Source organism: Pelodiscus sinensis, chromosome 14 (assembly GCF_049634645.1).
Source record: "Pelodiscus sinensis isolate JC-2024 chromosome 14, ASM4963464v1, whole genome shotgun sequence".
NCBI classification, from domain to species: domain Eukaryota; kingdom Metazoa; phylum Chordata; order Testudines; family Trionychidae; genus Pelodiscus; species Pelodiscus sinensis.
This window is the reverse complement of record NC_134724.1, coordinates 37,493,784-37,508,321: the sequence shown is the minus strand read 5'-3', so window position 1 is coordinate 37,508,321 and position 14,538 is coordinate 37,493,784. Positions and strand designations below refer to the sequence as shown.

Below are 14,538 nucleotides of genomic sequence, written 5' to 3'. Positions count from 1 at the left end.
CAGGCGAGTCCCAGGTCAGGGACCCTCGTGGCCCTTTGGACACTGCACGGAGCCCCTGCCCCTGTGGCCCCGCCCAGGCCAGGGAGAAGGGCCGGCGGGCATGGAGGGGCTTCCATCATCCCCTGGCAGCAAAGCTCTGGACGGGGGGTGGGCCAATGCCTGGGCAATGATTCCAGGGGCCCCTCTACAGAGCACAGGCTGCCCCCTCCCCCAGCTGGCCACATGCTGCCGCGCTGCCCTGGGGCATGCAGAGCTGGGCCAGTGAAAGCTGGACCCACTCCCCCTGGCGCTACGGTGCAGCAGTAACATGGAGCAGCTCCTCGCCCATCACGTTACAACGGAGCGCGGCATCGCTAGCCCTGGGGAAACCGAGGCACAGAGCAAGGCCACACAGCAGGCCAGAGCTGGAGGGAGCCCAGTGCTGTAGCTCATTGGCCATACTGCCTCCTGGGCGCCCGTGTGCCTGGCCAGGCTGCTGGTGCCCATCCCTGCCCCATTGCCCGGCCAGCCGGACTCAGCCAGCTCCCTGCTTTCCCTTCAGAGCCGGGCCGTCCGGGCGAGCCGGAACCCTGGGCAGCTGGCGAACGGCTGAGGCTGAAGTGCAGAGCTGCCCCGCTGCCGCCCTCCCTGCGCCCCTGCGGAGGCTGCCGCTCACCAGGGCCATCCAGGTACTGGGAGAGGGAGAACCGCAGCCTCAGGACGATGGGCTCGGTCCGCAGGACCTTCCAGGCCGTCGACACCTCCTCCTGCGAGAGAGCAGAGCCAGGCGTGGGCAGGGCGCCCAGGGCCCCGCCAGCTCCCACCGACTGCCCGTCGCCAGCCTCTGCCCGCCCGGGGACCCCGCAGGGAGGGACCACAGAGAGGCCGTGCTCCGGCACCGCCCGAACCGCCCCTGGCGCACAAGGCGGGAGCCAAGCCCAGAGCCGCGCCCGGGGGCATGCGGGGAACCGAGGCCCCAGTGCCAGGCGGGTCTGTCTTCTCCCTGCAGGAATCCTGTGGGGACAGGGCCTTTCAGCCTGGGCAGGGTCTCGCAGCCGCGGGAGCATGGAAAGAGGCCACGGGACGCCCGCCGACAGGGTCTGGCAGCCGCAGGCGCACGGAGGGAGGCCACGGGACACCCGCCGACAGGGTCTGGCAACCGCAGGCGCACGGAGGGAGGCCACGGGACGCCCACCGACAGGGTCTGGTAGCCGCAGGCGCACGGAGGGAGGCCACGGGACGCCCGCCGAGAGGGTCTGGTAGCCGCAGGCGCATGGAGGGAGGCCACGGGACGCCCGCCGACAGGGTCTGGCAGCCGCAGGCGCACGGAGGGAGGCCACGGGACGCCCACCGACAGGGTTTGGTAGCCGCAGGCGCACGGAGGGAGACCACGGGACGCCCGCCGAGAGGGTCTGGTAGCCGCAGGCGCATGGAGGGAGGCCACGGGACGCCCACCGACAGGGTTTGGTAGCCGCAGGCGCACGGAGGGAGACCACGGGACGCCCGCCGAGAGGGTCTGGTAGCCGCAGGCGCATGGAGGGAGGCCACGGGACGCCCGCCGCCAGCTCCACTTACATCCAGGAAGCTGATGTTGACGTGGAGGTCAATGTCCACGTCGTCAATGGTCCCATATTCTCTGCAGAGAGACACACCCGGCTCAGCGTTCTCTGGGCAGAGCCACCAGCTGGCAGCCGAGCCCACGGCCCCCGCGTGGCACAGCCGGCCAGCCCCCTTTGCCGATCCCAGGTACAGAGGCCCCTCCTGACTTGCTGGTGCATTTTCCGGGCGGTAGGACTGGGCACCCATCGGGGATCAGCACCACCCTGCGCCACAGACGTGAGGAAACGCCAGGCCCTGCTCCAGACCTGCCTCGGGCCTGTCGCTGCCCGGCAGGACTGATCCGGAGCTCCAGCCACTTCCATGTCACCGGGCCCTCGCCAGCCTGCCGGACACACGCCCTGCGCCGGCCGTGGCCTCTGCAGCTCCTCTGCCCTGCGCCGACGGGCCAGTCATCGTGGAGGCGGAGCCCTGAGGCTGGCAGAGCCAAGCGAATCTCGCCCCCCTGACGGGTTTGTCCAGCCACGCCTGCTTCATCTGGCGGCAGACGGAGCCCGGGGCCCCTGGGCCTGCCTTCAGCGGGGACCGGCCTCTCCCCACCCCTCCTTTCCCTCTGGCTGGGGGGTCCAGACCAACCCCCCATCCAAACCCAGGACCTGTCCCCTTCCAGCTGGGCCATTCACACCCTCCCCACGGGGCCCTCTGCCACCAGCCTGGGGCGCAGGCGCCGGCACCACTCGGCTCTTAGGTGGGTTTTCTGCCCAGGCGCTCCGCCTTGCCCCTGCTTTCCAGCGGGAGCCCAGTGAGGAGACGCAGTGACCCCGGCGCCCGGGCTGCGCCCCGTCCGCCCACGCACCTGATGGACACAGCGTTCTCGCTGTAGATCTCCTTCACGGCCTCGATGTCGGCGTCCAGCTGCGGGTGTCGGTACAGGTCGGCCGCGCAGGTCCCCTGCAAGGTGCGGCCGGAGCGGGGCGAGGTCAGACGGGGCTAGCGCCAGCCAGAGCACCCTGGGCCCCAGCCAGCCCCTGGCAGCCCCGAGCCCGGGCGCCCGGGTCAGAGCAGTGGGGCGGCCGCTCGGGGCTGGGAGGGGGCAAGGCTGCGGAGCTGGGGCCGGGTTCAGCTCAGACACGAGGCACTGGCAGAACCCGGAATCGCCTGGCAGGGCTGCGGGTGAGGCGGGGGCATTGCCACTCCTGCCCCCCCACCACGGCGGGAGGCTGGCATGGCTCTGGACGCTGGCCTGCAGTGCAACCCAAAGCAGCAGGAGAAGTCGTCCCAGCGGGCGCTGCCGGAGAGAAGGCAGCGGCTGCTCCCGCCCCCCGAGCCCAGCAGGCCGCACTGGGGTGCGCATGAAGAGCTGTGGGCGGTACCCCCGGCCTGCCCCCAGCGGAGGGGCGTCAGGGCCCTGCTCTCCGCAGGGAGGGCCAAGGGCAGGAACCCGGACGGGGCGGCCTAAAGGGCCCCACACCCATGGCCTGCGCAGAAAGGCGGGAGCTGCGCTCCCTACCTCACTGCCCAGCAGGGTCCTCCCCGGGGCAGCACTGGGGGCCCTAGGGTCTGTCCATCCATGGGGCGGGGTAGGGCGGGTCTGCCCCAGCCATCCACGCCAAGCCCCTCAGGGGACAGAGGGGTCACCTCGCTCGCCCCCCCGTGCCGATCCCGCCGGGCAGGCCGGGCTGGCACAGGCCCCGTGGGCAGGGCGCCCGCTCCACACCTGGACTCCGTAGAGGAATTCCTCCGACTCGTTGTCCCCGTCAGAATCATCGTCCGTCCAGTACTGGCCTTTGCTGTCCTGCGGGGAGAGGCCGTGGGTAGCACCCACGAGCCACGGCCGGCGCCACGGGCCCAGGGTCACCTCTCCTGCACCCCGCCTGGCGCAGAAGGGCCAGTTTGCCCGGCTGGTGCCCAGCGCGGGCCCCGTCCGGGTACCTGTGTGACCTTCGTCTCCGGCATGCCTGAGCATTCGGGGGGGGGTCTCGCCTCGGCCGGCCCCCTGGAGAGGGGCTAGTCGCCCAGGATCCAGACTGACCGATGCTAAGGTCAGGAGGGACCATCCAATCAGTTTGAATGTCTCCTACAGAACCTGCCCCCTCCCCTGTGACAGACCCGCCAGCCTCTGGCTGAGCAGCTGATGCCTGTGAATTGGGTGGAAAGTTGGCCTGCCCTAGCTCTTCCCCCGCACTCACCCCACGGAGACCGTGGGGCAGACCTCTCCTCCCCCAGCCCAGCTCCCAGGCCCCTGGCAGCTACAGCCCGGCATTCAGTGCGCTTGCCGCTTCCTTGCATGCCAGCTCTCTGCACCCCCCGCCCAGCCGCCAGCCACAGGCCTGACGCGACCCTCCCCTCTCAATTCATCACGGCCGGAGGCCTCAGTTTCAAAGCGCCTGCAGGCCCCCCCGTCCCATTGGTCGGTTTGATGTGTTTGAAAACGTTGCCCGGTGCCTGTCTTGCCACCCGAGGCCCAAAGGGACCAAGTGGCTGCCTGCTCTGGCGCCCGAGCTCCCTGCCACGATTCCTGGAGCAGATGGGGTTTCCCAGTGGCCAGCGATGGAGACTCGCCCCGGCCGTGGGGAACCTGCCCCGGGGTTGGCTCCCCTTCCTCCTACAAACGGGCCTTATGTGCCGTCGGGATTTGTCTCACCTCAGCTCGGGGCCGGATCGCGTCAGACCTGGGCAGGCGCCTGTGCTGACAAGCTTGTTCCCCCTCTCGGCCGCCCCCTCTCCTCTTTGCTGGGCCACGCGAGACACGGTGGAGATGACGGCTTTGACTGGACTAAGGATGGGAGAGCAGCCCTGGCCTTGGACACCAGCCCGACCCGCAGCAGAGACCCGACACGCGAATACAACCAACGCGGGGGCCATCTGGACCCCCGGTCAGGAGCCACAGGTGCCACGTGCCACCCTGCTCGCGCGGGCTCCTTCAGAGGCCTGGGCATGTCGTTCCGCCTGTTGGGTCCCCTCTCTCCCGCGGGCCTGCCTTGTCGGCTGAGCCTGCCCCTCCCCAGGCCGGGCCGCCCCGCGCTCTGCGTAGCAAGCCCAGCGGGGCGCTGATCTGGGATGAGCTAAGAACCATACGCCGCTGGGGAGGGGGCGGGGGCAGCTACTGTGTTATCCTTTCCTGGTGCCCCGGGAGCCCTGGCCAGGACGCATGAGGTGCGGTGCAAACCCGGAGCAGAGCGGAGGGGGCAGAACTGGCTAGGGCGTAGGGCAGAGCAGAACAGGCCCTGCGTGGTCTCAGCGCCAGGGCCCCCAGGCGAGCGCTCTGCATCACTCCCTCCCGGCCACGCCACGGGGTCCTCTTCCTCCCCCGCGGCCGGGGGGAGCCGCCGGATCCGGGCCTGGGCTCTCCCGGGAGAAATGCCCACGGGCGGGTTCCCAGCGCTTCCGAGAGCGGCCGGGGAGGGGCAAGAAGGACGAAGCGGGGCAAGGCAGGCAGAGCGGGACATGGAGAACGGCGGCCCGGGCCGGGAGACGCGCCTGCGCCGGCTGCTGGGACACAAGGCAGAGGGCAAAGAGGGGCGGCACAGACAGGAGGCCAGGAGGGAGAGGGACGTGCAGGCCCTGCCCGTGTGCGTGGCTGGCCCCCCGCTGGCCTGCCACCCGTGGCCAAGCCAGCAGCTCCCTGGCAAGCCCTGTGCTCCTGCCCGGCCCCCCGTGCGTCTGGCACGAGCCGTGGGCTGAGCCCTCCCGCCTGGGCGGGGCCCTGCCACGCCCTGCTCACCATTTGCGTGGCGGTCCCCGGGCGCTCCGCGTCAGGCTAGGCCTCTCCCCTCCATGGCCCCCGGCGGCCCGGGCAGCGCGAGCCAGGCATCAGGCAGCGTCGGGCCCTGACGTCAGGGCTGAGATCCGGCTGGAGAGTCTCTTCGGCTGTTTCCAGGCAACCGAGTCCCTGGCCTCTAGCAGGCAGCCAGCATGGCGGTGACGTCAGCGCTGTGCAGCGGGCTCGGGGCTGCTCCGCACGCGGCCTGGGGAAGGCAGCCGGCTCAGCACTGCACCGACAGCCCCCTCGCCCCCCTCGCCCGCCCTGCAGAGCCACGCTCCCGGGCCTGGGGAGACGGCTGGCTCTCACGTGGCGGGGCCACGGGCCCGTGGCATGGCGGGGCGGCACGGCGGGCGCCGACGGGCACGTGCCCAGCCCTCGCAGAACGCTGGAACTTTTCCTCCAGAGCATCTCCCCCTCCTCGGCCCCCAGGCACGGCGACCCACGGCGACCCACAGCGTGGGCCGGGGCTGGGTCGCGGCGCCCTCGGCTGCTCCCCCACACCCAGGAAGTGACCGCAACTCGGGCTGCGGTTCTCAGCCATTGGGGTTCATCTGCCAACCTGGGCGGCCTGTCACGCCCCAGACCCCCATCCCCGAGATACCCCCCAGAGGTCCATCCAAAGAGGCTGGGGGAGAAGTTTCCAGATATGAACAGCCGGGTGCCACCCCACACGCCTGTGACTCGGGGGAAGGGAAAGATATGGGGGTACAGGGAGGGACTGAGGGAAGGATATGGGGGGCTGAGCGATATGGGGTACAGGGAGGGACTGAGGGAAGGATATGGGGGGCTGAGCGATATGGGGGTACAGGGAGGAACTAAGGGAAGGATATGGGGGGCTGATTGATATGGGGGTACAGGGAGGGACTAAGGGAAGGATATGGGGGGCTGAGCGATATGGGGGTACAGGGAGGAACTAAGGGAAGGATATGGGGGGCTGAGCGATATGGGGGTACAGGGAGGGACTAAGGGAAGGATATGGGGGGCTGAGCGATATGGGGGTACAGGGAGGAACTAAGGGAAGGATATGGGGGGCTGAGTGATATGGGGGTACAGGGAGGGACTGAGGGAAGGATATGGGGGGCTGAGCGATATGGGGGTACAGGGAGGAACTAAGGGAAGGATATGGGGGGCTGAGTGATATGGGGATACAGGGAGGGACTGAGGGAAGGATATGGGGGGCTGAGCGATATGGGGGTACAGGGAGGGACTAAGGGAAGGATATGGGGCAGCGCTGATAGTGCCCCAAAAAGCAAACCCTCCCCGGCCTGGCCTATGGGTGAGGCAGAATCGGGTGAAGGGGGGGGCTGGCGGAGTGGGGGGCTGACAAGGCTGGGGTGCAGTGGGGAAGATCCGAGGGCCGGGATGGCTGGAATGCCCATGGGGGAGGAGCCCGGCTATGCAGCGGGTACATGGGGTACTCAGGCCGGGGGGGCAGCACAGTATGCATGAAGGCAGGGAATGACCCTGCTGCAGGGGGCATTGAAGGGCGGGGCGTACAGGGGGCTGTGACACCAACCCCCCCGGCCCAGCCTGGAGCAGACAGCGAAACCTCCCCGGCACGCCCAGCCCGACCCAGGGGGCACACAGCCGCTCCCCCACAGGCAGGCCCCCCCTGCCCCTCCACCACAGCTGGGGCAGGAGTGGAGGCCACAGCAATGCTAGAGGGTGGGGGGGTTCAGGCCCAGCTCTGCCATAAGGGTCCTGACAACACAGCCCAATGCCATTGCCAGCCCAATGCTCCTCTGGGGAGGAGCGCACCAGCTAGTAACAGCACCCGGCAGCTTGGATCTTGCAGACAGTCTCCTCCCCCAATACGCCTTCACCTGCCAGCCTCCTACCCACAACATGCCTGCACCCGCCAGCCCCTACCCACAACATGCCTGCACCCGCCAGCCCCAACCCACAACACGCCTGCCCCACCAGCCCCTACCCACAACACGCCTGCACCCGCCAGCCCCTACCCACAACATGCCTGCACCGCCAGCCCCTACCCACAACACGCCTGCACCCGCCAGCCCCTACCCACAACATGCCTGCACCCGCCAGCCCCAACCCACAACACGCCTGCCCCACCAGCCCCTACCCACAACACGCCTGCACCCGCCAGCCCCTACCCACAACATGCCTGCACCGCCAGCCCCTACCCACAACACGCCTGCACCCGCCAGCCCCTACCCACAACATGCCTGCACCGCCAGCCCCTACCCACAACACGCCTGCACCCGCCAGCCCCTACCCACAACAGTCCTGCATCCACCAGCTCCTACCTACAACACGCCTGCATCCACCAGCTCCTACCTACAACACGCCTGCACCCGCCAGCCCCAACCCACAACACGCCTGCCCCACCAGCCCCTACCCATAACACGCCTGCACCGCCAGCCCCTACCCACAACACGCCTGCATCCACCAGCTCCTACCTACAACACGCCTGCACCACCAGCCCCTACCCACAACACGCCTGCACCACCAGCCCTTACCCACAACACGCCTGCACCGCCAGCCCCTACCCACAACACGCCTGCACCGCTAGCCCTTACCCACAACACGCCTGCGCCTGCCAGCCCCTACCCACAACACGCCTGCGCCTGCCAGCCCCTACCCACAACACGCCTGCATCCACCAGCTCCTACCTACAACACGCCTGCACCACCAGCCCCTACCCACAACACGCCTGCACCGCCAGCCCCTACCCACAACATGCCTGCACCGCTAGCCCCTACCCACAACACGCCTGCATCAACCAGCTCCTACCCACAACACACCTGCACCACCAGCCCTTACTGCCCCACACACCTCCACCCACCACCCCGTACTGCCTGAGACACCCAAACCCACCAGCTGCCTTACCACCCCCCATGCTCACAATTGCCCGACCAGCCCACATCTGCCAATCACCAGACCACTCGACACCCCCACCAGTCACTGGACAGACCTGCCCCTGCCCCATCCTGCTACCCCCTGTCCCAGCGCCTGCCACACCCGCCAGCTGTGTTCCCTGGACGCTGGGCACCGGTCAGCTGCCCCGGAGACTGCGGTGTCGCCCAGCCGATTAGCAGAGCACCCCCAGCACATCTGCATGCGCCTCAGTGAACGTCAGGCCCCTTCTGCCCAGCCGGGCCACGTGCCCGGTGCAACCCGCGGGCCGAGCATCCCCAGGTGGGGCGGGGGCAGAGGCACTACCACCAGGAACTGCCCTGCCCCCAGGCCTTTCTCGGCCCCCGGAGCAGCGACACACAAACCCTGGCGATTCCGTCGCTGCCTCACCTCGCTACAGGCTGGGAAGACGAGCCATGTGCCAGCCCAGCTGCCCTGAGGCAGGCGGGCTGGGCGACAGAAGACTCCCACCTCCCAGCGCAGGGCTCTAGCCACTAAGCCAGACCACCTCTGATTGCATATTTAACACAGAGGTACCACCTGTGGCGACCGTGTGGCCCAGCATGCTTTGCTGCTCGGGGAACCTGCTTCCCCGCTAATGCCGGTGGATTCGCTCTCGCCGGACCAATCGCTAAGCCCTAGGTGGCCCCAAGGGCCATCGGAATGCGCCGCCAGATAACAGCCACTATTCCGGTGCCAGGCCCCGGCTTTTCCGCGCAGAGAACCGCCCCACGCGCTCCCGCCAGGCCAGTGGCTGGGCTCCGTTACTGGCCTCACCAAGCCAAGCCAGCAGCCCACCCTCAGGGGGAGAGGAGACCCCGCTCGGGGCCCTGCCAGTCAGACCTGGGGATGAAGCCTTCCTGACCCCAAATCTGGCAATCAGCTGGACCCCGGGCCCAGGAGCAGGATGTATAGCCCAACACTGGACAGTGTTCCCTGGAGCGCCACGCCCCCCTGGGCCCGGTGTCCCATGCCCAGTGTGGCCAATCTCTGCAGCTTCAGAAGGCAGAAAAGCACGGGCCATGGCGGGCCAGCTGTGCATCGGGTGGGGATCCTTCCTGACCCCTGCAGCAGGCAGCCCTGAAGCATGAGGTTTGATTCTGCTCGTCGGCCCAATGCAAGGCAGCACATATTGGGAGCTCGTTAAGGGCAACGTGGGCAATCCCATTCTCCCCAGATTCCAGCTAGACGGGCTCCTCAGATGCCCTCCCCGGCACGCACCAGCCGCAGAGCTTGGCCAAAAAGCGCCCCCCGGAAGCTGTGTAACTCTGCCCCTGCCAGGCCCTTCCGCGGTCCCCAGGCAGCCTGTTTCCCAGCATGCCCAGAGCCAGATGCCCAAGGAGTAGGCCCCCCCCCAGCCCATGGCTAGCATCTCAGCCTCTGCCGCCTCCTCCCCCGTCAGCCCGGGAATGGTGTTCCAAGGAGCCCCTGAGAAACCGCTGGGGGACCCCGGCAAAGCAGGCGCTGGATCGACAGCTCTGGCAGGATCCTGCGCAGGTGAGGGCGGCCCAGCACTAGGCCCAGCTGACACCTCCAGGCTCTGGGCGTGGCGGCTGGAGCATAAAACCCTCCCACCCCTGGGGGGGGCGCTGCTAAGGGGCGAAGGAGCCAACCCGCAGCCTCAGTGCCCCTGGCAGGGTACAGGGCAGAGGCTGGCAGAGGAGCCCGGCCCAATGCGAGTTCCCTTCGGTTTCCTTCAGCGCAGACCCCAAGCCCTGACCAGCGCCGGAGGGGACAGAGGGGCAACCTCGCGCCCTGCGGGCACCCCGCACCGGGCAGAGGCAGGCGGGGCCGCATAAGGGAAGGCCAGGGTGGCATCGCTGTGTCCCGGTCCTGTCCCACAGCCAGGGCCACCCCCAGGACTCTGCCCACAACCGTCCCCGGCCAGCGCACCTGCACCGTGCCCTGCAGCGCCTCCTGCTGGCAGAGCCAGGACTGGAAACGGGCCACCACAGCGGAGCGGCTTGCCCGGCCGAATCACGGAGCTGGTGTCCCTTTTGCTCTCTGGGGCCTCGCCCTCCGTCCCGGTGCAGAGCAGGGCAGCATCACCCCACTGGCATCAGGACAAAATCCGAGGACGAGGCCTCATCCCCCTCAGCAGCTTCCCAGCCTGCCCGGGGACACGACCTGCTCCGTGCCGGCCCGGGACCGGACACGCTGCCCGGGGACACGACCTGCTCCGTGCCGGCCCGGGACCGGACACGCTGCCCGGGGACACGACCTGCTCCGTGCCGGCCCGGGGACCAGACACGCTGCCCGGGGACACGACCTGCTCCGCGCCCGGCCCGGGGACCGACACGCTGGCCAGGGACACGACCTGCTCCGCGCCCGGCCCGGGACCCGACATGCTGCCCGGGGACACGACCTGCTCCGCGCCCGGCCCGGGACCCGACATGCTGCCCGGGGACACGACCTGCTCCGCGCCCGGCCCGGGACCCGACACGCTGCCCGGGGACACGACCTGCTCCGCGCCCGGCCCGGGACCCGACATGCTGCCCGGGGACACGACCTTCTCCGTGCCGGCCCGGGGACCAGACACGCTGCCCAGGGACACGACCTGCTCCGCGCCCGGCCCGGGGACCAGACACGCTGCCCAGGGACACGACCTGCTCCGCGCCCGGCCCGGGGACCGACACGCTGCCCAGGGACACGACCTGCTCCGCGCCCGGCCCGGGGACCAGACACGCTGCCCAGGGACACGACCTGCTCCGCGCCCGGCCCGGGACCGGACACGCTGCCCGGGGACACGACCTGCTCCGCGCCCGGCCCAGGGACCAGACACGCTGCCCGGGGACACGACCTGCTCCGCGCCCGGCCCGGGACCCGACACGCTGCCCAGGGACACGACCTGCTCCGCGCCCGGCCTGGACCGGACACGCTGCCCGGGGACACGACCTGCTCCGCGCCCGGCCTGGGACCAGATCCCCCCAGAGATTTTACCGCAGTGGCCCATTAGCCAGCATCCAGTCAGGGCCCCCAGAACTCCAGGGAAAGGCAGAATGCCCTGACAGGGCCCTGCTCTGCCCAGAAACACCACCCCAGGTGTCTCCTGGCACGGGGGCAGAAGACCCCTAATGGGGCTGGGTGCTGGGTGGAACAGAGCCCCCGGACCCTCTGCCCCCCGGCACAGACCCGTGACAGGCAGGGCGGGGGCCTGGGCCTGAACAGGGCTGCTGGGCTTGCCTGGACGCACCCTGCTGCAGCCACCCAGGCCCGCGGCCCCAGAGAGATGCTGCTGGCAGGAGCCTGCCCCCTTGCTGCCCTGGGCTGCGCAGCAGGGACCCCCGCAGCTAGACTATAACCGGAGGCCTCACCAAAGGCTAATGGGCAAGCAGAATCAAGGGGGGGGCAGGGAAACTCCCCTTCCTCCCAGCTGGCTCCCTCCCCCCAGCCGGCTCCTGCGCCCTCCCCCCAGCCCAGCCTGGCCCGGCTTGCCCCGTCCCCTGCACCTGCCAGGGCCAGGCAGTCTGGGTAGCGCTGCCCCCCCTCCGCTCCCTCGGCGACAGGCAGCGCGGCTCTCCCGCCTCCCAGGCCTCCATACTCACGGCGATGCCTTCGGCCAGGTCTCCGTGGCCGCGGGGCCCTGGGGGGAGCCAGGCGGGTCCAGGCCGGGGGGGGGGGGAAGTGGCTGGGGCCAGGGCTGGGGAGGGGAGCGAGGGGGCCTGCCGGCTGGCGGACGCAGCACAAAAGGCTGATCAGCCGGCTGCTCCTCCTGCCTTTGCTGCTTCACTTCACGGAGCACAGCCTGGCGGCCCCGGCGGCTGCGCCCATGCTCAGTGCCGCGCCGGGCCAGCGTCATGTGACGCTCTCGGCTGGGCGAGCAGGAGCGTGCCGCGGGGCTGGGGGCAGGGCTGCCCACAGCTCGCACGAGCGCGCACACGCACGGCTAGTGCACCAGCCGGGCGGCCCTGGCCGAGCCCTGCCCCCTGGCCCCGCTGCACCAGCCCTCCAGCCCAGGGTCCCTCCTGTGCTGCCTGCCCCCAGGGCACATGGGGCGGGGTGCCAGCTCTCTGGAGGGGACCCGGCATCTCACCTTGGCCTGGACTCCTAACATCCCTTCCCTTCTGCCACCCCCTCCCCGCCAGCTCCGGGCCCCCTGCTGAGGGAAAGTGGCCAGGCCAGGGCAGGGCAGCCAATTTGCTCCTCTGCCCCAGGGCCCAGCGGGGAGGCCCCCCCTGCACGAGCCCCCCCCAGGACTGGCAGCCTCACTGCAGGAGTCCAGCCCCCGGCCGCCCTCCCTGGGAAGGCCACTGAGGAAGCCGGGGGGGGAGGGCTGACTCCCCCGCTGCCGGTGTAGCCCGACGGGTCGCTGTGGACTCCAGACAGGTCAATGCCAGTGCTGGCGTTGCTTCCAGCCCATGCGCCGGGTGGATGATTTGCTAGACTGCATGGGCCAAGCCCCGTGCATCACCGGTGGCTCTGACGAGGGCCTGTCGGTAGCTCCCCTTCCTCCCGACTCCCAGGGAAACTGGCCAGGCAGGCTTGCTCCACATGGACAGAACGGCCCAGAGGTTACGAGGGCCTGGCCGCCTTCCTGAGGTCAATGGACCGAATGCAGTGACCTCGGGATTGCGCCATGGCGCGTGGCCCGGGGACGCTGCCATCTGCAGCCGGGCCTGTTTCCTCACGGGCAGAATCTGGCCGCGGTCCTCCCACCGCAAACCTGGGGAACGCCAGGCGGGCCACAGCCAAGCGTGCGGGTCTCGCGGGGGCGATGCCTCGTCCCTAAGGCAGAGGCACTCCCAAACCAGGTGTGGGCCGTGCGGGGCCTAGAACGGTTTGGGCCGGATTCGGCTTCACTGGCAGCCCCCTCGTGGGCCTCACCAAACAGCCAGCAAGCCACCACTCCCACGCCCGGCCTTCCAAGAGCTAGCGCCCATTCGCTCCTGCCTGGCCCAGCTCGCACGTAGTGTATGGACAGGCTTCAGCCCCGGGGAATCGAGAAGGCCTGTGCAGCGCTGGGGGCCACAGGGAGATGGGGGGCTAGGAAGTGGAAACAGGTCCAGTGTCGCTATCTGTGACAAGGCCAGCTTCCCGGGTAAATGGCAGCTTCTGCAACATGCTGGCTGTTCTGAAAACCTGGCAAGTGTAACAGATATTCCCTAAAATGCCTGAGCATTGGGGGATTCCAATCAACTATCTGCCCGTCAGCTGCCCTGTCATTTTTTCCATCCATGTACGGAATAAGTTTTGTTCTGTGCACCAAGGCAAGTGTGGCTGTGCACCACCCGCAGAAACAGGCTGCTGGCTGGGGGTGCTCTGCTGGTCAGCTGGGTGGCACCTGAATTGCTCCTGGGTGGCTGCCCATGCGCTCCGCAGACAGGGACATGGGTGCCCATGGATTTCCCCGGGGGTTAATGTATGCGCCATCGCTCTCCCGTGGCGGTGCTGTGTGTGTTGCTTTCAGAAGCAAACATCACGGAGCCTCTGCGGGAGCCCTTGCAGGCCTGGCACTACAGAAAGGGGCAGCTCCCACGCCCACCACTGACTGCAGCCAGGCCGGTCCGGCGCACTCACCTCTCACACGGACAGACAGAAAAGGGCAAACCCGCAGTCCTACCCTGCCTATCGGATCCGACGCAAGAGAGGCACACAGGAGAATTCGAAGAAGCAGCTGAGACCGACAGTTCACAGCAAACACTCCTCCTAGCGCCAAGCGTTGATCACTGTGCGATGCGCTTGTCCACAGGCGGTCGTTATTCATCAGACACAGTGCTGCCGCGGGGGGACTTGGAGAGAACGTGTGAATGAAATACACCGGCAGAGATGAGACCGAGCAGCCCCGGGCCCTGACAGCCAAGGGGCTGGAGTCATGGCAGCTGTCCCCAGCTGGAGGAGCAGCATTTAGACAGGCCGTTTTGGGGGCTCGCAGGTGGGACACTGGAGCTGATGGACACTCGGGGGGCGGGTGGTGATGGCCGTGGCGTGCTTGGCTCTGCAGCCGAGCATACGGACACGCACTGCACAGGGTGGGCTGTAGTTCAGCTCCAGGCCAGCGTGGCTTGCTCATGGTCTCCGCCAGGGCAACCTCTGCTGAGCAACACGTGCTGGTGGACCCCCCGCCTTGGGCACGGCCCCCGCTAGGGTTAGCGGAAGGCAGGAGCGACGTGGGCCGGGCGAGAGCGGGATGGAGCCAAAACGGCTGCAGGATCAGCGCATCGGGCTCCAGGAGCCAAACGCTCGCAGCAGGAGGCCTGCCCTTCCGTAGGGCTTTTCCAGGAATTGGTGGCTTTCCAGGCTCTGAGGTGACCAGTGGCCCTGCTGGAGATCCTGGAAGGGATCTGCCCTTCGGAGAGTGCTGAGCAGTCACGCCCTGAAAACCAGCCCCCTCTAAAGTCTGTCCCAGCAGGCCCCCCAAA

The 14,538-nt window shown here is 68.7% G+C and overlaps 1 protein-coding gene across 18 annotated transcripts in view; it reads right to left on the bottom strand.

The window, feature by feature from the left end:
* The window catches only part of PARP6 (poly(ADP-ribose) polymerase family member 6), a 35,156-nt gene extending 22,901 nt beyond the window's left edge, over positions 1-12,255 (bottom strand). For 4 of the 18 annotated variants that reach the window (XR_012895818.1, XR_012895819.1, XR_012895820.1 and 1 more), the window contains exons 1-6: positions 11,725-12,255; positions 5,261-5,504; positions 3,254-3,331; positions 2,393-2,487; positions 1,555-1,615; positions 656-746 (exon numbers count right to left, since the gene is read on the bottom strand). Coding sequence is in view for 12 of the 18 variants with exons in the window: in XM_075897543.1 (XP_075753658.1) it covers positions 656-746; positions 1,555-1,615; positions 2,393-2,487; positions 3,254-3,331; positions 5,261-5,263 (328 nt within the window). In the remaining 6 variants the exon portion in view is untranslated. The remainder of the gene's footprint in view (positions 1-655; positions 747-1,554; positions 1,616-2,392; positions 2,488-3,253; positions 3,332-5,260; positions 5,505-11,724) is intronic. The other 14 variants (XR_012895824.1, XM_075897540.1, XR_012895821.1 and 11 more) reach the window with 13 other exon arrangements.
* Between the last annotated feature and the right edge of the window lie 2,283 nt (positions 12,256-14,538).